This window comes from Varanus komodoensis, unplaced genomic scaffold (genome assembly GCF_004798865.1).
Source record: "Varanus komodoensis strain SLA01 unplaced genomic scaffold, ASM479886v1 scaffold11, whole genome shotgun sequence".
Lineage (NCBI taxonomy): Eukaryota > Metazoa > Chordata > Lepidosauria > Squamata > Varanidae > Varanus > Varanus komodoensis.
This window is the reverse complement of record NW_025335317.1, coordinates 402,337-423,553: the sequence shown is the minus strand read 5'-3', so window position 1 is coordinate 423,553 and position 21,217 is coordinate 402,337. Positions and strand designations below refer to the sequence as shown.

At 62.1% G+C, this 21,217-nt stretch overlaps 1 protein-coding gene across 1 annotated transcript; it reads right to left on the bottom strand.

Annotated features, from left to right (window-relative positions):
- Positions 1 to 4,577: 4,577 nt before the first annotated feature.
- On the bottom strand, positions 4,578 to 20,624 carry MYOZ1 (myozenin 1). The gene is made up of 5 exons (XM_044420120.1): positions 20,549 to 20,624; positions 15,549 to 15,730; positions 7,645 to 7,939; positions 5,519 to 5,684; positions 4,578 to 4,926 (listed from the first exon to the last, which is right to left on the bottom strand). Exons 1-5 carry the CDS (start codon positions 20,622 to 20,624, stop codon positions 4,695 to 4,697), a joined length of 951 nt encoding a protein of 316 aa, XP_044276055.1. The 3' UTR covers positions 4,578 to 4,694.
- Between the last annotated feature and the right edge of the window lie 593 nt (positions 20,625 to 21,217).

Below are 21,217 nucleotides of genomic sequence, written 5' to 3'. Positions count from 1 at the left end.
GGGCCTCCCTCGCGGCGCCGCGCTGGTGCTTCCGGCCGGCCCCGGAGCGCCGGGCCCTCGGACGGGGCCGGCCCTGTGGCGCGCAGGCAGCGCTGGGGTGGGCGCTTCGCGGGAGGCCCCGGGGGTCGCGGCTGTCCCTCCGCGGCGGCGCGCGGCTGCCCTGCGCCTCCGGCCCCCTCGCTGCCGCCCCGGGCCCTCCGCTCTCCCCGGCGGCCTCCCGCAGCCGGCCCCGGGCGTCGCTGCACCGCCGCGCCTCCTCCCGGCGCAGCCCGTGGCGATCCCGGCTGGTGCTCGGGCTCGTCTCCGCGGGGGGCCCGGGCGCCCCTCCAGTTCGCCGCTGGACCGCTCGGCCCGCCCGAGCAGTCGGGCACCGCCGTGCAGCAGCCTTGGGAGAGGCGGCCTCAGCAGCACTTGGGGGAAGCTGCCCGACGTCCTCCTGGGCTCTCTGAAGCTTAGATTCCCGTTAAGAAAGAACTCGCGCTTGCTGAAGCCGCCTCCATAATCCTCTTTTGGGCCATCACACTCTTTCCCTCCAGGATGCCAAGACCTTTCCCTCCATGCTTGCCCCATCTTCTTTAAAAATGCAAATATTTATGCAAACCCTGTATTATTGTATTGCTGATTGAGCACAGTTATGAATGACAGCAGGAACCCAGGGGTTGCTCTGGGAAAACTGGGGCAGAGTTTGGGTTGGGGTTGCCTGCTGGAGGAGTCCATTGTCTCCCTGGGCTACAGGTAACCTGATCACACCTTTTGAAGTACTTGAGGTCTGTCAGACTCAGCCTGTCAAGTGATTCAAAAACCCAGAGAATTTCAAACCCCAATTTTGCAACAGGATTTTCAGATTTTGGGGGAGGGGGGGGGCTCATGTCTCCTAAGGGTTCCCTACAGTTTGCACCTGTGCCCTGTGTACTACTTTCTCAGGAACAGGAAGGTAGCAGGAATTCTTGGGTGGGGATGGGCTTTATTGCTTCCAGTAACAGTTTAAAGACTCTTGTGTTGGGTTGTGTTGTGCCATGCAGGCCTACTCATTGACTGCTCCTTGTGCAAGCTTATGTTGCTTTTTGTTTTCCTTCTTTGGACAAGAGTCCCATTTTCTGAAGAAAGCTGCCTTTCCTCCTATAGCTTCCTTGACCTTGCTTCCATTAGTGAGAATTGGTTGGGAGGATATTCGTGTGGTAACTGACAGACTCATTCTGGGATTTTGATGTTGGTAGGGCTGCACTCTATTCTGTGTTTATCTCATTCATTAATGGAGAATTTGCATGAGGTGGTCCAAGCCTCAATCAGACACCTACTTTTTGCCTTTCCAGTGCCATCGTGCGATACAGTTTAAAGGCAGCACTAATGTGTTAAAGAAAAAAAATGTGCATGTCTGAATATTACAAGAAGATAGACGCAGTGTTCAGGCTAGTTGTCTGTTCGTCACAGCACCAGCTTCTGCTGCTCACCCCAGCTGTGTACTGATCCACACAGAAACAGCAGTTGCCCCAGGTTTCACTGGAGGGCCCAGAATAATTAAGCATTTAGGTAGAGGAAACAAGGAAAGCCTCCAGTCTCACTCTTGCTCTCTCTTGCTTTCTCTGTTGCATGTGGAAGTCGTTGCCCATCCAGGAGGCGCCGTGGAATTTGACTCAGTGGCTGGATTCATATTTCGCATAAGAGAAGGTGTGCCCCATCTGTGAGCCATGTGACTCGTTCCGCTAAAATCCTTGCAGAGCTTGTGGGTATCCCCTAGACGTCCACTGGTTTGCCTTCTCACGACCCCTCCCCATGCATGTAATAAGAGTGCATCCCATGCTCCCCGTTATGAAGAAGTGTAGTAGACAGAATCACTTTATGTCCTGCAGAAGGTGAGCCCCTTTGCCCGGCACAGTCGGAAGTGTGCAGCTCTTCCAAGCGGGTCTGGCAACAGACCGGCCAAACAAACTCTCTGCTCAAGAGGCCCCCTTTGCAATGCTGCTCTGTCACTGGCAGTGCTTGACTTTTTGTACTGAAAGTGGAAGATGAGGATTGTGCTGTGGGCGAGTTTTGTTTTTTAAATAGTCCAGAGAGAGATTGGAAGGAGGCAAATGGTGTTCCTTGTCTAATTACCATTTTCCGCTTCTGGTGAGGTAAACAAGCTGGTTAACAAGAACACAGAAGTTTTCGGGGCTTTTTCATGACATCACTATTCCCATGTCTTCCAGCTCTTTCTGCAGGCATTTTGGTTTTTTGTTTTGTTTTGTTTTGTTTTGAGAACAAGGAAAGTCTGGTATTAAATTTTCAACAGCAGCATGCCAGAGCACCGGCCTGGAGCACTGCTGCAAATCCTCTGCCACAGTGCCACCTTGTGGCTGGTTAATGGAATATGCAGAAAAGCCGAAAAGAAAATGTCTGAAGTACAGGATGTACTGTATTTTGCTGACTGTAAGATGCCCCCATGTATAGGACGCCCCCCCCACTTTTTTACCGATCTCCGAGCGAGCTGCTGCTGCGCGCATGCACCAGTCTCCCCGCTGCACGCCCGCCTCCCCCCGATTGCGCCGCAATCACGCCAGTGTCCCTCCCCAGCGTGCCCGTGGTTCTTGGCCCCCCGTGTACAAGACCCCCCCTCCATTTTTATGGAAATATTTTTAAGAAAAAGCATCGTCTTGTACACAGAAAAATATGGTATTTTTCCTCACAGGAAAAGCCAAAGCCATTACAACCTGATGAAAAGAAAGGTTGATGAGGGGCCACTTTGTCCTGACATGCCCTGCCCGCCCGCCCACCCCTAACGGATGGCAACCCCATGAATGAGGGCCGTCTGGGCTCCCCCTTCCAGAACTCTTGCCGAGCTAAGGGTTAATGGTGTTGAAATACAAATGCTGTAATGAATACATTGTTACAGCCAAAGTGCAGATTCTGTTTTCCACAATACATTGTGTTCAAAACACTTACAAAACAACTACAGTGGCCATAATTATGTGTTACAGTTCAGCATTCGCTCAATTACAATTCATTTAAAACGGCAGACATTTAGGTATGCACAAACTGCCGCAGGGGCCAGTTAGTGGCGTCACCTGCTTGCACTGGACGGCTCGTGTTAAGGGGCCTGGCAGCGTGACAGCCTGCCCACATCGGACCGACAGCCAGTCAGGCACAGGAGGACACGCAGCGCCTGGGTGGGCAGCCTTGCGGTCCCGTTTCCTGAGCCAAGGAGGGCCCCCAGAAGAGCATCTCTCCTCCTGGCTGTCGTGTGGCAGCAGGGCAGCCGGAGAGGGGCAAGGCAGAAAGGCTTCTCCCTGGGCCCCCAGGGTGCCCCAAAGTCCGAGCAAGCACAGTCTGCGCTTTCAAAAATAACCACCACTCTGGGCAGTTAGAAACTGTAAAGCACACATACAAACCACACAACCACATTAGCAACTGCCGTTGAAGCAGCTCAGAAGCAGAGCGGCGGCACAGAACGAAAAATGCCGTTAAAAAGTCCAAGGGTGAAAATGGTGGGGGAATGGAATGGCCTCGCCCTGGCACTGGAAATGCACCAAGTGGGCCCCAGGCGCAGCTCTGCACAGAGCTCGTCCCACGGCAGATGGCAGACGCCCTGCGCTGAGACAGCCCACGTGGATCCCCGTTGTGTCCGTCACGACTCCCTTGAAATGGCTGTGACACTGGACTGAGCCTCACGGCCCGCAGAGCGGGCCGCTTCCTTTCCACGCTGCAGTGCCCACCCCGGCTTTCAAGGGCCCCTGCACGGGAGCCCCTCGCTGGGCCTCCCCGCCAGCACCCGCGGTGGTGCTCTTGTTCCCGCCCTTCCCGCCACGGGTGCCGTCTGCCTGCCCGACAGCCCTGGAGCGGCGATGGCGACAGCCCGAGCAGCATCGGAGCACGGGGCCACCCAGCCCCGGCGAGCCTCCGTCTCCCATCTCGAGGGGCTGCGATACCTTTTCCCGTTGGTGGCTGCGTATCCTCTTCCCTGGACAGAAGCCCGAAACGCAGGTGTGGGACACCTGTGTGAGGGGCCGTGGCACCGGGGCTGGTCCAAGCAGGAGGGAAGGAAGCCGCACAGGGCTGGTGCCGTCACTTCCGGTGCCTGGGGCCAGTGAGCAGAGCAGTTTCATGGGCCCCTCACAACTCCAGCGAGCCCGTGGGCCGGCTGGCTGCAGGTGCCGCTCTGGGTGCCAAAGCCCGTGGGCGCGGCTGTTGGCCTCGGGCCGAGACAACCGCCAGAGGACGATTCTCAGTGCCGTGTCTGGCATTCCTGCTGCAGGCAGAGCAATGCAACGGCTTCTTGAAATTATCGCGCGCAGCTGTACTCGGGAGGCAGCAGGCCCATTTCAGGGCGCCTAAGAATGGCCGTGGTTCCACAAAGACTAGAGAAGCAGTCTCCTTTCTCTCTAGGTGCTTTATTTGGCTTTGCCGGAGGACAGAAGAGAGCCGGGCTGGGCACAGAGTGGGCAGGCAGTGCTTAGTCGCCTTGGACTGAGGGCTGTGAAGGTGCTGCGGGGATGGGGGAGTGGCTTGGAGGGCAGACGCCTCAGCCACGTCCTCCCCCCCACACTAGGGGGTTCCTCCCCCTCCCTCTGGTACTGGATTAATACCACAGCAGTGACACATCAGACTCTAGCGTGAACTGGGCTGTTCTAAGTAAGGGCGAAGGGAAGGACTCCGCATGCGCAGCTCCCGATCAGAGACCTGCGGCTGGGCAGACGGGAGAGGAGGAGGGGGCGGCTCTACAGTTCTTCTGTTTCGCCCGCCAGTGGCACGTTCACCTCGATGCTGTACTCGTTGGGTTCGCCTGACCCCTGCCAGGGCACTGGGGTCCTGTTGAAAGAGGGTCTGTTGGTGATTTCTTGACTGAACACAATGAGCGGCTCAGGTAGCAAAGGGCCGGCGTCAAACTCGGGCATCTGGAAGGTCATCAGCTTGGCTGCTTTCTCATATCCCCCGTAAGGCACTGCAGTCCTAGGAAAAGCAGAGTCACCCATCAAGGCTCCAGGAATGACCTGGGATGGCTGTCCAGGCAGTTCCCGGGCGGCAACACCTGGCTGTGCCTGCAGCTCCGATTCGGCCAGGCGTCCTGGCGTAACGCTAATACAGAAAGTGCCGCTTTTATTTCCCATCCATCTGTGTAAAATAAATGTCTGGCCCAGAGCTGAACAGGGCCCAGCTTTTTGGACATGCGCGGCCCACAGTGGAGACACTGCAGGAAGAGAGAGGCTTCAAATCCACAGCTTTGGAGAACAAAAGTGCACCACTCCAAAACAGAGGGGCCCAACTCAAGAAATTTGCAAACAGAAAATACGCTCGTTCAGGTAAGGTTCACACATGTCATCCCAAAGTATTAAATTACCTAGAAAACAGAAAATCATCATCATGCTATATGGCAGCATAATTCATAGATGGTGTAGAACCAAATGCTAGATAAGATAAACATCATGCAGATGTTATTTCCTACTCCCAGCCCCTGAGATCCAGCACCAGGACAAATCACGACACAGTCTACCTCACAATTAACCTATTCCACATCCACCAGTCAGCCAATATTTTCCCTTACCTGTTAAAAGATTTGTAATGACAGAGTTCTGGTCTGGTGCCGTAAGACAAGAGGTCAAGTTTGAATTCACTTTTCTCTTGCGGGGTGAGGCCCAGAGCTCTTTCCCAGGGAGAGATATAGGTCTTGAAAATGGAGACGTGCTTCCCACTCCCACCTTTGCTATCGCCTGCAGTGCAGAGGAAGAGAAGACAACTGAGACCCCTGAGATGCACTCGCTGAAGCAAGCCCTGGGAGGCAGGGAGGCAGGGCCCGGCACAGGCCACGGAGAGCGGGCCCCAGGGGCACTCCCGGTTCTGCGCCAGCCACATGCTCTGCGCTGATGCCTATAACGCAAGCACGCTTCATTCTGTGTGCCACATCGCATGCATTCGTCTCTTTATACTGCAGAATATTTAAGCAAAGACCAGGCAGACCGGAGAATAACAAGCCAAACGAATAAGCAAAAAGGAAAAGGGGGAAGAAGCAGCACAGATCAAGGAGAGGTGCCTGCAAAAAAGCTTTGCAACTCCACAATTATTTCAAAACACCTTTTGACACCAGAGCCTTCAACAAACCCATGAAAAACTGAATTTATTGATTTTTGTCGTTTATTCATACCTTTTTATCAAGAAAAATGATATTCAAGGTGGCATATCATCACAAATAAAACTTGATTATCAACAATGATAAGACAGGTGCATAACACAATTAAAAAAACAGCAATAGAAAAATGAAACAACCTCAAACTCAACAAACTTAAACTACTCCTATGCCAAACCGCTGGCTGAACGGGAAGGCATTTGCCTCCCGGCAGGAGTCCAACAGGGTGGCAGCGAACCTGCCTCACCCGGGAGGGGGCTCCACAGGCTGGGCAGAGGGCGAGGTGGCCATCAAGGCCCGGGCAGGGTTGGGGGAGGGCATCGTCATGGACCCTCCCCTCAGCCAAGCCACAGCCAGCACTCTGCGTCTGCCCAGGAGCTGGCAGGCTGTTGCAAGAAGGCAGCCGTGGTCCAGTTAACCATCTGGCCACAGCATTCTGGGCCAGCTGAAGTTTCTGAATGGTTTTCAAAGGCACCCAGCAGAGTCCCAAGGCAGCAGGACCGGGGCTGGACGAGGCCTCGCTAGGAACGGGCGCCACGGGCACTCCAGCCTTGCCTGTGCGAATGCTCTCCTGGCCACTGCTGGAGCTGGTGCACGGAGGGTCAGCGGAGGGTCCCCCCCGCAAGCGTCCGTCTTCAGGGCAGCTAAAACCCACCCGGGACACACTGAACGGCCTTCTGCTGAAAGCCACAGCTGGACTGCCTGAGAAATGGAGCGGCCCCTTTTTCAGAGAATGTGGCTCCCAGTCATCTCGTTTCCTGCAGGTTCACTAAGAAAGCCCATGGACCAGGGTTCTAAGCATTGGTTCTGTCCTCCAGAGTTTCCCCATGCGGGGGGGGGGCACAGGCACCACATGCCTGGGGGCCCAAGAGGCCTGCCAGTGGTCCCGGGGGGCGTGTGTGGCTGAGCCGATGGTCTTTCCCTTGCCTGTTGCACAGCTCAGTGGGAGGTCCTCCCCCTGCTCTCAAGCAAGGAGGCGGAAGTGTCGCACTAACCTATCCTGGTATGCCTGGTGTGTTGGCCCTCATCCCTTCACCTCTGAACGCGCCCCCTGCGAGCAAGTAGCCTCGGGGGCTTCTGCATGACCGGATGCCGCTCCGGCTGGACATCAGGAAGAGCCTCCTCACAGCCAGAGCGGTCCGGCAACGGCACCCATGGCCTGGGGAGGCGCTGGGCTCTGCCACACCGGAGGCGTCCAAGGGGCAGCCGGGCAGCCACCTGGCAGGGCTGCCTGGCCCGGGAGTGCTGCGCTGAGCAGCGGACGGCAGCTCACAGGCCCTTCCCGACTCTGTCATCCCGTGCTCCTAGGCGAGTGGTGCCTCAGGCCGTGAAACCGTGCTTGCCCAAGCCAGGCAGCCAAACCACCGATGCCCGAAAGCAGGCGCAGGCATCCAGACCCGAACGGAGGTCTCGCCACGCTCAGGGCCTGGACTGCTTCTTGCTGCGTGGGCCACCTGCCTGCCTCCGAGGAGGACAGTCTGGGTGCCAGTGCCTCTGTGCACAGAGCCTTTCTCTGGGGAGCCGAACGCGCGGGGCGGGGTACTTGCCTTTCCCGCCAGTGCCGTCGCTTCCTCCACCATCCACTCTGCCCCCAGGACTGGCAGATCCCTCGGTGTGGCCCGCTCCAACTCCAGCTCCAGCTCCAGCTCCAGCTCCACCGGCTCCACCAGCCCCACCTTTGCTCCCAGGCTTGGGAGGAGGAGCGGGAGGATGCTGCAGCTTGTGCGACCCATACGGTCCGGCCGCAACTCCGCTCACCATCCTCGCACCGCTGCGTGAGTAACCGTACGAATCAACTCCATAGTGTCCTCCAACCGATGGGATGAACCTCTGAAAATTATCCTGAGGCGAGTGGGTGGGGGGAGAAAGCCGGGGGGGGGGGAATGAAATACTTCTGAGGGCACGAATTCACACCCCTCTTTTCACCCACCAAAAGTCTTCCTGCACAGCCACCTGCCAGAGCGTGGCCGGCTCCTCATATCTGGCTCAGTGGTCCAGCCCTGCGGCCAAGGCATCCTCGCCACCCGCGACGGCCCCTCCCTCTCCGGCTGCCCAGCGCTCCAGACCGCGCAGGAGCGCCCCGAGGGACCGGCCCGGCCAGGTCTCCAGGCGCCCAGGCGGCTGCGCTGTGCCTGCCGGTTCGGGAAGAGCACGTGGACGCCGGCACTGAGCCAGCCCTCGGCTCTCCATTAGCAAAAGCGGAGCAAACCAGCACAGAGCGCTGCCTGAGCCCGGAAGGCCCTCCGTCTGCAGCCGCGCCCCGCCGGCGTGCCGGGGAGGCCGGCGCGGGCAGCGGCACCGCGCATCCCCGCAGCTCCTGGCAGCGGCGCGGCCCGCAGCACGCAGGGCGCCGCAGGGCCAGGGCAGCCGGGCCCCGGGGAGCCAGCTCGGCGCGGGCGCCTTGGAGTGCTGGGGCGCTCCGGGGCACGTCGTCCAGCGGGCGCCGCTCTGGGAGAGGCCCGAGGGCGCCCGAGCGAGCGGCGCGCGTCCTCCCCGTCGGAGCCCCGGGCAGCGCGCGGAGCCAGCTGGCCGGCGCTTCCCTCCGCGCACGGGGCGCCGCGGCCCTTCGAGCGCGCCTCCCGCTGCCTCCGCCCAAGCGGGGCTCCTTGGCTGCCGGGCTCCGCGGGGGCGCTGCGGAGCGGGCCTCGCCGCCGTCGGCCCAGCCCGAGGCGACGCCTTCTGCGCTCTCGGAGAGCGGGCGGCCGGCCAGCGGGTGTGGGGGGGAGGCGCGGCGCCGGCCGGGCTGCGGCTGCGGCTGCTGGGAAGGGCGCAGAGCAGCCCGGCGCGCACGGGGAGCGACCGGCTCGGCCTACTGCGCGCCCACGGGCGGCCTGGGGCCCCTTGCACCGCTGTCCGCTTCCGGGCCCGCAACGCGCCGAGCGCAGGGCCGCCGCTTCTTCCGGACGAGCGGGCGCTGCTCTGGGGCGTCGCGGGTCCCGGGAGCGCCGCTCGCCTGGGGCGCTGCGCCTGCCCTCGGGGGCCCGTCGCGGTTTGCAGAAACGGGCTGGCCGCGGGCCTTGAATGGGGCGCAGTGGGGGCGGGGCCCTGAGGAAAAGCCGTGGCGGTGCTGGCCGCGCCTGGGGTGAGGCGAGGGGGTGGCCGCACTGCAGTGCAGCCCCGAGGCCCCCCTGCGCACGTGCTCGGAAATGGCGCCAGGGCCAGCGGGGGCCTTCCCTGCATGGAGCAGCGCCGGGCAAGTCGAGGCTCGGCAGAGGTAGAAAGACGCCGAGGTCAGCGTGCCCGCCTGGCGATTCCGGCAGCCCCGATGAGCCGGCCGGGGTGTGGGCAGGACCGGTGCTGCGGCATGGGCGGGCGGGCAATTCCCTGCCCTCGGAGAGCCCCTTTCCCACGCCAGCCCTCGCGCTTGTAGCCATGATGCTGTGCCATGCCCCTGCGGGCGAGTGGCACTCCTGGCTCCCCTCCCCATTCTGTCCCTGCAGCTGCCCGGCTGGCTGAGAAGGGGCACCCGCCCTGGAGCCGCACAGGGAGCCCTGTGGCTGAGCGGGGCCTGCCCCCCTCCCCAGGCAGCCTGGGATTGCAGGGAGCTTGGAAGTGGCGCCTGGAGAGGCGAGCGCCAGGGGGCCTCCTGTGTCCCCGCAGCAGCCCTCCGACCGGTCAGCCGCTTGCCCCTTCTATGTGTGTCGGCACCTGCCCACAAAGGGCCACGCTCGCCTCAGCCACCCTGCCAGGCCGGCTGCCCCTGTTGCCTCCCACGGGTCGCATCCCACAGACATGGTGCAGGTGTTCAGGCAGGTGGTGCGCGCAGAGCCCACAGTAAGCTGTGCTCAGCCAAGCGGGCGAGCACAGGCCTGCAGCGTCCACGAGCCCCCGCTGGGCCACTGCTGCTTCCCCTGGGAGCTTGGGGCGCCCAGAACGTCGCTCCCAGGAGCTCCAGCCCTTTGCCCGCCTGGACACCTAGTGCGTTTCGACAGTGTGAAGCCTCCCAGGCTGTCAACAGGCTCCCAAGGGCAGCTGTTCAGCAGCTAAATATAGGTGAGAAGAAGTGGCAAGTGCACCAGGTGGAGCGCAGAATGATCCGCCCCTCAGGGCATCCAGTCTGCAGAGCCGTGAGCAGAGCAGAGCCAGGTGAACTGACCCGGCTCCAGGGCGTCTTCCCCGCTCACACACACTTCCCATATTAGCAGCAACGAGGATGAGCTTTCCTTGGAGGTTAGGGAATGCAGAGGGCCAAGGAGAGCCCTGCAGGAAGGCTGAGTCACTCGCCCCCCCCCCCCCCAGCAGCAGCATGGGCTCTCCTGGCACAGAGCAGGGAAGCCAGGAGTGGCCACCACAGAACCGGAGAGGAGCTGCTTTGCAGGTGCGCACAGAATTCGTCCTGCAGGGAGAACACGCCACACCGCTCTCTGCACCTGCAGGTGGACAGCCCACTCCCCCCCAGCGCTGCGTTGCAACAAACGGCTCGCAGGTGTGCGGCTTCCAGCTCCCAAAGTCCAGAATGCTCTCCCAGGCAGATCCGTTTCCTGACCCGCCGGGCAGCCCTCCCTGTAATGGCCCCGTTGCAGGTTGGGGGTCCGCAGTCACTGACTGCCTCTGCGCAAGCGCCCGGCCTCTGGCGACGAGCCCCAGCCCCACGTGACCAGCGGGGCTTCCCCAAGGACGGTGACACGCGTGAAGCCACAGGCGACGGTCGTGTGCAGAGTGCTGGCAGCCTCTCATGTTGTTTGGGCGCATTTGGGAGAGATGCTGTGTGTGTTGCAGCTGCTGCCGCTGGAGACTGCAGGGTGCTGCCGCCTGCTCCTATTTCTGGGGCCGCCTCGGCCGCCAAGGGGCAAAAGGGGAAGTGGGCGGCTCGGGGGACGCCCCCTCCTCCAGGAGCTGCTCTGGCTCTGCTCCCCGTTGCATCGCTCGCACGGCAGCGCAGACGGAAGGCGCCGAGCGCTCTGCACCGCAGGGCTGGAGGCGGCGTGGAGGCCACCTCCCCTGCAGAAGCAAGTTGAAAGCACGCCTGGCCAGCGGCCGCCCCGCCTGCCTCTGTCCGGATACCTCCGGCAGCGGAGAGCCGCTCCCTGGGCGCTCCTTCCCGCATCTGACCTCGCCTGCCTTCATGGGTCCTTCCGTGCTGCTCAGCCCAGGACCTGCGCTGGATCGTGAGCCCCTTCTCACGTCCTGCAGTCCTGGTGGCGGAGAGCCAGCCGCAGCCTCTTCTGGGTGGCGGCCCCTCAGGAGCCTGGCACGGACTTGGCCTTCTCTTCCCAAGGCTCAACAGGCCCAGTTCCTTCACCCTTTCCCCAGAATTTTCAGCTCCTGACCCCTGGCCATGGCTGCTCTCCGTCTCTGAGCCCCTCCTGGCTTCTTGGAATGCCCCTCAAAGGCCTGCTGCCCAGACAGACCCCGGCGCTGCGGTGGGGTCAGACCAGAGCGGAGCGACGGGGCCGCCGCTTGCTGCGCTGTCCCGCACACGGATCCCGGTGACCAGGCGGGGAAGGCTGCTTGGCCTCCTGCCCACCGGAACACAGCAGACCCGAAGGGGACCGGGGGAAAGAGGTGATCGAGCAACCGGCAATGTCCCAGTGAACTGCCTCCTGAGCCACTCCTGCAAGGGGGCAGGCTCCCCACTGGTTTAAGGAGCAGTCCATGGAGGTTGCTGAAGGGTGGCTATGGGGGGTGCGCGCGTGGGGCGCGGCTGTGCGACGGAGCCACCCGCGGACTCCCCGAGGGCCTCTGGCTGCTGTCGGGACAGAATGGTGGGCTGGATGGTCCTCTGCCGGCCCAGCACAGCCGCTGTGGCCTCGGGTCCCCGTGCTTAGTGGCCGTGGGGAGTCCGGCATAGCTGGGGGCTGTTGGTCCGGCAGAAGAGGCTTGACGAGCGCCCTCCTTGTTCCGCTTCTGGGCCTGCAGCATCCCAGCTGCCCCCCTGCCTCAGGGAGGCTCGAGGGAGCCTGTCGGACCTTCCTCCGACCGACCGCGGCAGGGGACTGAAGCCAGGAGCTGCAGTCCTGCGCCTGGCGCAGATGTTCAAAGACTCGGCAGAAGCGGGAAGTCCCACTGCCGCCAGGGCCACCGAGCCAAAGAGGCACATAGGCCGACCTCGCAACGCTCTGCGCTGCCACATGGTGCCGGCCGAAGGGCAGGGCTGAGCTGCCCTGTGGCTCCGGACGAACGGGAGTGAATGCTCGGGGCGTTCCTGCCAGGCAAGCACTTGGCCTGCAGCAGAAGGCGGGCGGCTGGAGCAGCTGAGACGTGGCTGCGGCAAAGGTCAGAGCGAGGCTGAGCCTGCTCGCTCTCCGCTATTAAAGGGAGCTGTCCTGGCTTCATCCGCAGCTGCTGACCCAGGAGATATTTCGAAGCGCAGATTCTTCGCTGGAATAATTGCTGCCTTTCCATGCTGGCCTTCAGAGGCTTTGCCATGGGCCTTCAGAGGGTATTCCAGACGCTAGCAAAGCTCCGTTCTCCTGCAGGTGGATGTGCCACGTCCTCTCCGCTTTCTGGGAGGATAACGCACAGGCGCTTCTGCGTGCCATCTGCACCGGTGTCTGCGGCGCTTCCATGCCCGCTCCCGGAGGTGGCACACTTGGAGGCAGCATCACTCTTTGCACCCCTCCCTTGCCACCTTTGCCGTAGAAGCCCTCTTCATCACTACCTGTCTTTAGCCCATCTTCCAGGTGGTGCCCAAGCAGTTTTCCAGTCTTTCTGAATGTGTGCGTGTTTAGAACAATGAAGTGCCACAGAAAGGAAAGAGCATTTTCATGGCACAGAAAACCTTGGTGCTAGAAATAACAGGGGAAGGCAGACCTGCTGTTTTAGCCACAGGGTCAATCGAAAGCTGTTAACAAAAATAAATTTGCTTTATAGGGTTATAGTACATTTAAAAGCAGCATTTTGTGGCAGGCAGCACTCTACCACGATCAGACAATCTCAAAACATTCAAAAACCTCCCCACACCTTTGCCAAACTGGCAGTGCATGGGGGGTGGCTGTGGGGGGCACCTCATTTTAGCACTGCGGCCTCCTCACTTGAGTGGTCTGCTGCCTTCTACTACCAACCTCCTTGGGCTTCTCCTCTCGGCTGGCTGCCCCCCCCCGGGGGGGGGGGGAGTTTTGAAACTCTTGCGTGCACCACAGAGAATCCGCCTCTGGATTTTTGTCTTCTGCCCCATCAAGCCTAGTTCGTCTTCGCTCTTTTTTCTTTTCTTTTTCTTCCGGTGCTTCTCCTTTTGGAGATGTTCTTCTCCTTCCCCAAGCAGAAGCCGCTTTTTCTTTCTTTTCTGGCAGCAGCCTCCCTCCGGTTGGGCAGGCACCCTCGGGGGTGGGCGCCGCCTTCGCACGGGGCAGGCACGGCCAGTCACTGCTCCCCAGCGCCTGCTTGCCAGAGCGTCCCAGGTCTGAGCGCAGAGGCGCGCGCGGCTTGTCGCAACCCACATCCGGCACCGGGCCGGTTTCTCGCAGATCCAGGGGCTGCTGCTCGAGGCGCTTCCCTTGCATCGCCCGGCCCTTCTAGTTCGGCAGCTCTGAGCCGAACGTGGCGTGCGAGCAAGAGGAGTCGTGCGCCCGCCTGTTCTTTCTGCACGGCTCATCCTCGTGCGCAGAGCTGCCCTGCTCCCTCTGATTCTGCTCTCCAAAACTCCAGGCCTTCCGCGTTGTAATTCTCGGCCAGAAAGAGGAGCAGAGGCGCCTTTCCAGGGCCAGGGCACATGCGGGAAAGGCATCGGGCCACCTCTCCTGCTGCAGCGGCTCGTGTGAGCATGGCAAGTGTCCCGTGAAGCCCTGCCTGTGGATGCGGCCGCAGGAGGGCACGAAGGGCTGCGGCGAGGCTCTCTCAGGCGCCCCCCTACGCAGGCAAGCGCAGGCGGTGTGCTGCAGAGCCCGTGGGTGGGCGCCTCCGTTCCCGGGGGGGGGGGGCAGGGAACGGGGCGAAGCCAGGAGCGCCCGAAAGGAGCCTTGTGAGCAAAAGACCCACAGCCAGCCCAGCCCACGGGGCAACGAGCAGTCCTGTGGTAAGCGGGGTGGCAGAAGGCCCAGGAGCACCCCACCCCGCTGGGTAAAGAACCGAGGAGAAAGGTGCGCTGGTGCGGTGGAGAGAGAGAGGCCGGAGGGGCCCCGGGCGCTGGTCCAGGCGGCCTGGAGGAACCAGCGAGGTGCAGACAATGGTGCCAGCGATCAGCACTGCAGATCCCAGCCGGTGCAGGCACCGGCTGGGGGGCTTTCGAGGGTAAGGCGGCAGCTCCTGCGGCTCTGGCACATTTCCCTGGCCAGGAGCGCGTTCGCACGCAAGGGCCGCCCGACCTTGTGCAGGAGCATGCTGTGGCTCCCGGGCGCACTCCGGTCTCACCAGGGCATCCGTCTGGCTAGCCAAGATGGGCTCCCGAGAGCCACGTCACCTGCTGGAGGGCACCCGGGGCCGTGGTGCAGGCGGGGCCTTTTGCCGGGGCGAGTGTGACTTGGGTGCCCTGCAGCACCCGGCCCGGGGCCCCTGTGCCAGGGCCCAGCTGGCCTCCCGGCGGCAGCAGTGCCCGTGTGCTTCGGGGGAGCCGGCAAGGCAAGGTGACCCGACCCCCGGGCCCGGCAGAGGGCATCGCAAGGCCCTGATGTCACGGGAGGGCCCTGCCGGCCGAGACCGAGAGGACGCCGTGCTCGCCATTTGCCCCACAAAGGGATAAGCAACTTTGACATAACTTTCTCAGGAACGGATAGGGAGGTCCAGCTCGCTTTTCTGGGTGGTGGAAAATGCAGCTCTGCGCCTTTACGGACCTGCGAGCCTTTCTTGTGTGAGATGCATGGCAGGCTGCAGCGCAGCCGCCACAGAGCACGCATGCGGACGGGCCCTCTGCTGCCATCGGCGGGGCCCCGCTGCCCCACAGCGACCGCGTTTGGCCCCGTGGGGAGTGGGGAGGGGGAAGGATGGCTCGGGCTGCTCTCCCACCATGGCTCCTTGCGGCTCCTGCACCTGTCCCAGGCCGAGGAGCAGTGTCCGGACCACCATCTGCCTCTGCCGGCATCGGTGGGGGACACCCTGGCGAGGCACGAGGGAGCCAGCCCAGAGCCGAGTGAGGCCAGGTGCCTCGCGGTTGCCTGCGGAGCCCGCCTGTGGTAGTGCCTGGCGGCTCCCGCAGGCCCATGCCCAGGGCCTGCCCCCTTCGCGCCCCTTGGCGCATGAAATGGGCTGTGCAGAGTGGCTGCGCGCCCTCAGCAAGGAGAGACCCACGGGCCACGAAAGGAGGCCCTTCCTTCCCGGCCCCCACGCCACGCTGCCCTGAGCCCTGCGGACGGGGAAGGCGGAGGCGCGCTCCCCTCTGTGGGCAGTTTGCCCTCTGGCCGGGCGCAGCCTGCCCTGCCCAGGCCCTTTTGCCCTCCGGGTGTGCGGCAAACGGGACCTCAGGAGGGCGGTCTGGGCGCGCCCCTTCTGCGTGGACCGGCCCTCAGCCCGTGCCTGCCCCTCGCCTCCCAGGGCCAGAGGGGGCCTGCGAAGCACGCCACAAGCGCCCCAGACCTACCACAGAACTGTCGGTGAAAATATCCGGGTTGTTCTCATATATGAACTTCTCCACCCGCATCTGGCGCAGCTTGAACATCTTGGAGCCCCGGTTGGTGAGGAGGGAGAGCTCTTCCAGCATGACGTCCCTGGGGATGCTGATCTTCTTCCCCAGGTTCAGCTTGGAGCCTTCTTGCGGCATGGCTGAAAGGACACCGCGAGAGCCGCATCACCCGCCGGCGGCCGAGCTGCCTGCACCGTGCCCCCCGTCCCGCGGCAGCCAGAGCCCCCCAGAGCTCCCCACTGCAGCTTCCCTGGAGAGAGCGCTGGGCCTGCACCCACCGCCCCGCAGAAGGAGCGCAGCAGCCTGGGCGGAGAGGCTTCCAGGAGGGCGCCGGCCTGGAGCGGCAAAGAGCATTCTGCAATGCCCCACCTGGGAGCGCTTTCTCGAGCCGCCCGGAGAGAGTCGGCCGCGGGCGGGCGCACCATGCGCGCCTTCAGACATGCGGGAAATGCCCCGAAGGGACTCGAGAGAGGGAGTCTGCACAGGACGCTTTCTAACCGGCCATTACATACACCAGCTGGGGGGGGGGGCAGGAGGGCGTCATGTTCACAGGGTGCTGGAGGCGCATGGGGATGGAACAGGAGGCTGCCTAGGATGAGGACAATGCAATACCAGAGGGACCCCCTCAGGACTGGCAAGCCACGAGCACAGAGGGCCCCTCCGAGGACCAGCCAGCCAGCCGCACTTCTGAGGCTCGCAGCATCTTCGGTTTAAAGCTGGCCTTCAGGGTCACCCATTGTATGGCAGAGCTTTTGCTCCTTTTGTCCCGACAATACCCTTCCATTCGAGCAGCCTGAGGACGGGGACCTGGGGAGGTGCTCCTGCCTGCACTCCTGCCTAAAGGGAGCTCCCACCACCCCCCGCTCGCCGCCAAGGGGGCTTTTGAGCAGGCTGGCCCCTTTCTGAGCGACAGGAAAGTCCAATGCGGCACCAACGTCCAACTGGAATGTGACATTTAAGAAGTATCCATCAAGGCAAGCTGGAACCCGTAAAGCAAGACATGGAGAGGGAGAGAACTGGAGAGACTCTACTGTTGGGGTGGGATGTAGCGCAAGCAGGAAGGGACTGCCGGGCACTGACCCACCGAGCAATATCAACTGCCATAATTCTAGTCTACGTTCCAGCAGGGTACTGAAGGAGAAGGAATCAAAGCCTTTTATGCAAGTGCTCAAGGCAAATTGCTAACGCACCAGACAAGGTGTGCTGATAGTCCCTGGTGACTAAACGCAAAGTAGGAGACAAAGCAGAATCCCAGGTTCTGGAAGAATTTGGCCTAGGAGTGAGAATGAAGCATGAGCACGACCTGTGCAGTTCCATGAAGCCAGCAATCGCTTTGCCGCAATGCATCCTTCAAGCAACCGCTCAGATGGCTGGGTATGTGGGCATCCCCAGAGAGGAAATAAAGAAATCGAATAGATTACATCATTGGAAGGACAAGATGGAGAAGCTGCGTTCTCACTGCCAGAACAAGACCTGGGCAAATTGTGATTGTGGCCATGAATGCCGCTTAAGATCAAAAATCAGACTACAGCTGATAAAGACCATTCACACATGCATGTGTGGGGGAGGAGGCAGAACACAACATCCTATCAGGATAACATGAAGAGGTGGACGGAATATATACAGAAGAACTGTGCACAGGAGAAAAAAGAGGACAGGCGCCTTTGATGAGGGATCCTATGAGGAAGAACCTGCAATATTAGAAGGCAAAGTGAAAGCTTCTCTGAAAGCCCCAGGAAGGAATAAAGCACCTGGAGCGGCAGGATGCCAACAGAACTATTCCAAGACTGAATTGGCCCGATTCCTAGCCAACAAATATGGAGAACAGAACAATGGCCACAGACTAGGAATGTCTGCTATGCATTCCAATCCGCAAGAACGGAGTTGGAACTGAGTGCAGCCGATTCCTGCACCGACTTCCCAGAGGAGCTCCAGCAGCCAGCAAGTATCTGGGAGATGACCTCGAGGGCCTCTTCCTTTCAAAATCCAACTCCAGCACCAGACCTTTCTCGCACCCTGCAGGACAATGTTCGAGCATCAGTCGCCTGGGAAATTGGCGCCGCCTGCAGACTAACTCGCTGTATCTCGCCCTGCTTCCCTCAGTGCCTTCATTCCATGAAGGGCGTCTGAACCCTGACCTTGCTCACTGCTCTGCTGGCGACTGACGGGTGACGTGGGCGCTATTTCGGAGTGGCCACCGGAGTCTGCGAGGGCTCCTGGAGAGGGCAGGTGCCAAAGGCTGGAGGCGGGCCTGAGCTGTGCCAGCTCTGAGGAGCAGACAAGGGCAGGCCTGCCTCCTGACAGACCAGCCGACTTGAGGGCCACGTCAGGCAAAATCCTCACGCAGGTGACTAAGTGGTTGGTCTGCGAGCACCTGGGAATGATGCTCTACCAGGCACCAGCGCAGATTTGTCAGGAATGGCTGGTGTCTGATGAAGAGCAGCACCCTCCGTGACAGAGCGTGCCTCGGGAATGCCACGGCTATCATTTATCTCGATTTCAGCTCAGCGTTTCGTGAGGCTCCCTGTGCTGCTGCCCTTGTGGACAAGGTGGCGAAGTGCAAGTTGGGAAACAGGGCAGCGAGGCGATGCGCAGCTGGCTCCACAGGCGCACATTCAAGGCTCCGGAGGGAGCGCCTCGTGCAGAGGTTGCGGGGCTCTGCGCTGGCCCCGTGCTGCTCAGCATCTCTACGGACGGCTTGGACGGCGTGCAGAGGAGTCGCTTTACGGTGTGCAGATGGCACCAGGCTGGCAGGGCAGCCAAGACCGGAGAAGGCGGGAGCAAGGTTCAGAAGGAAGAGAGCAGGCTGGAACACTGGCCGGATCGAGAAGCCGTGCATCAGCCACACTAACATGTAAAGTCTTGCGTTAGGCACAAAAAGGCCAAAGGCAGCAGCACCGGGTGGGGGAGGCCAGGCCTGCAGCCGTCCGTCCGTCCGTCCGAGGCCTCTCAGTGCATGGCAGGCTGAATGCAGCCGCGTTGCAGGCCGGAGGGGCGCAGTGGCCACGTCGCGGAGTGCGCAGGGGCCCCTCTAGCCCCCTTGGCCGGGCCCTCTTTGGAGAACGGGGTCTGACTCCAGGCGCCGCCTCCGAAGACCTGACAGGGTTGGAGCATCGCGGGGGGAGAACAACTGGGAAGGTGAGGGGTCTGCAAAAATAAGGACCACTTAAAAGAGCTGCCCCTGGAGAAGAAAAGAGGAAGGGAGGCCCCGGAGGAGTCTCCAAACACCCGTGAGGCTGCTGTGCGGAAAGCGGAGCAGCCAGAGGGCAGGTCGGGGACCATAAGGAGGAGCTTCCTGGCAGAGAGGATGGTCCAGCCCTGAGAGAGGAGGGGGTGTCCCAGGCGTGGTGGGTCCTCCTGGAGGGAAGCCATGGAAGGAGAAGCTGGACAGTCCTCTCTCCGGGGCAGGGCAGGGCAGCTGTGCTCCGCAGCGCAGCGCAGCGCAGCGCAGGGCTGGGACGGATGTTCCCCGCCTGGGCCGCAATGAGCACACCAGTGCTGCCTGCTCCCCGCTCTGTCACCCGCCAAGGAAGCGGCCGGAGGCGCTGCACGTGGCCCGCGTCTGAGAGTGAGGGAGCGAGCGGGGAGGCCCAGGTGAGTCGGAGGTCTTGCTGGGCAGGAGCAAAATGGGCTCACAGGCTGGGACTGCCCCAAAGGACCTGATCCGTAGCTCGGGGGTGGTTCTGGGTCACGCGCAAGGAGTGTGCTCGCCCACACACACTGGGTGCACAACTGTGAGCCCTCCCGAGCTAGTCTGCTTCGGCAACGGCTGTCCGTGGCTCGCTTACATGATAGGGACTGACCGAGTGAGTTCCTTCGTTTGCATGCCGCCTTCCCACCATGCCAGTAGCCCTGGGGCAGCTGGCTTGATTAGACAACGCCAGGGCGCAGCTGGACACACATCAGCCACAGAATACGAAGAGCACCACGCTCCCCAGCAACGCTCCCACGCAGGCAGGGAAGGCCGCCTTTGCTGGGCTGCAGGCCAGTGCGTGCGACCCGGAGGGCTGCATCGCGCTGGCCGTGGGCGTGTGCCTCGCCAGCAGGGGCCTTCTGGGCTTCGCCCAAAGTGTTGGTTTTAACCCTCACGCCTCCAGGTGACAGCACCTGGCGACCCAAGGGACGGCCTGCCTTGCTAGGGGGAGGAGGGAGCCGTAGTCCACCGTGCCCAGGAGGCCCCGGGCTGCGGAAGGGCGCTGGGCACTCGCCTCAAGGGTTGGTGTCAGGGTTGGCACTGCTCGTGGCAGCGGGGCTGCCCGACCCGGCCGCTGGCCAGCGTTTCCTCCACATTTACTTGGTAAGTGCCAGGGAAGGGCCTGGATGGGCTGGCACCACTCCCGGGGGCTGCAGGGGCCCTTGCGCTGCCAAAGCCTGGCGTGGGGATCCGGTGCCGCAGCTGGTTTTTAGGAGCTGCCAACGGAACCAGCAGGCTGGTCCAAGGTCCTTTAGTGCCACAAGGACGACTTGTGCCACCTGACCGGGAAAACCCAGTTCTCTTTCTGTGGCAGGAGGCCAAAGCCAGAGAGCTGCTGCTGCCCCCGCCCGGGGCCAGCTGGGGGCAGCTCTGTGCAACCGGCAAGACGTCCTCCCCCGCCCCCCCCCCCGGCTCCGGCTGGCTTCTGGGGCAGGAGCAGGCCAGCGGCTGGGTGCAGCCCTGCCCCACCGGTCCTCCACCGCCCCCTTTCCCATGCAGGCCAGCGTGAAGGGGCAGCCAGGCGGCAGCATCCAGTCCTGTTCCTGCTCCAGCTTGCCCAAAATGGTCCCAGCAGGCAATGGTTGGGGATGCCGCTCTGGCACGGGGGGTCCGGAAGGGAGTGCCAGGGCCACTCGCATGAAAGGTGCTGGGGGGTGCCTGGCCCCCAGCTATGAGGGCCACGGGTGCCACACGGGGAAGGTGGGGCGGGGCGGGCAGGAGAGGCGGGCGCCCCGCTCTTGCCTCGGCGCCCCGTTCAGCTTACCTTCTTGAGTCAGTTCCAAAATGATCTGAGTGGGCTTCCTCTTCTTGATGGGGCCCGGGGTTCCCGCGAGAGGCATGCTGCACGGGAATGAACAGGCGAGTGAGCGCTCGCTCGCGACCCGGCACCTGCCTTCCGCTCCGCGGCTGGCTGGGAGCCCACCACCCGAGGCAGGGTGCCGCTGCCCTGCACGAGCCGCTGGGCGCGGGTGGGGAGGAGCACCCGTGCAGCCACATCCCACTTCCCTCTCTAGGCACCTTCTCCCTCTACAAGAACCTGAACGGGGCCCCAGAGAGGAGGGCCCAGCACGCTCCTCGCTGGCACCAGAGTGCGGAATACAGAATAACCGGCTGCGGCTGCGCAGCCCGGACTCCGGCTGGACACCGGGAGAAGCTTCCTCACGGTCCGAGCGCAGTGGCAGTGGAGCCGGCTGAGCCTGCGGGCTCCCCACACTGGACGGACAGCCCTCCGAGTGGGAGGGCGCAAGGTGGTGTCCTGCACCAGCGAGGGGCGGCCCCATGGCCTTCTGGCCCTGCCAGCTCTGCCCTTCTGTGATTCTGTGCTTGACCGCATGGCTGTGGGGAGGGGGGCGTGTGGGCGGCCACGGGCCGCTGGCGTGGCGGGGGGCGCAAGCCGCCGCGTGCTCTTCCAGGCAAGGGGGGGGGGTGAGCC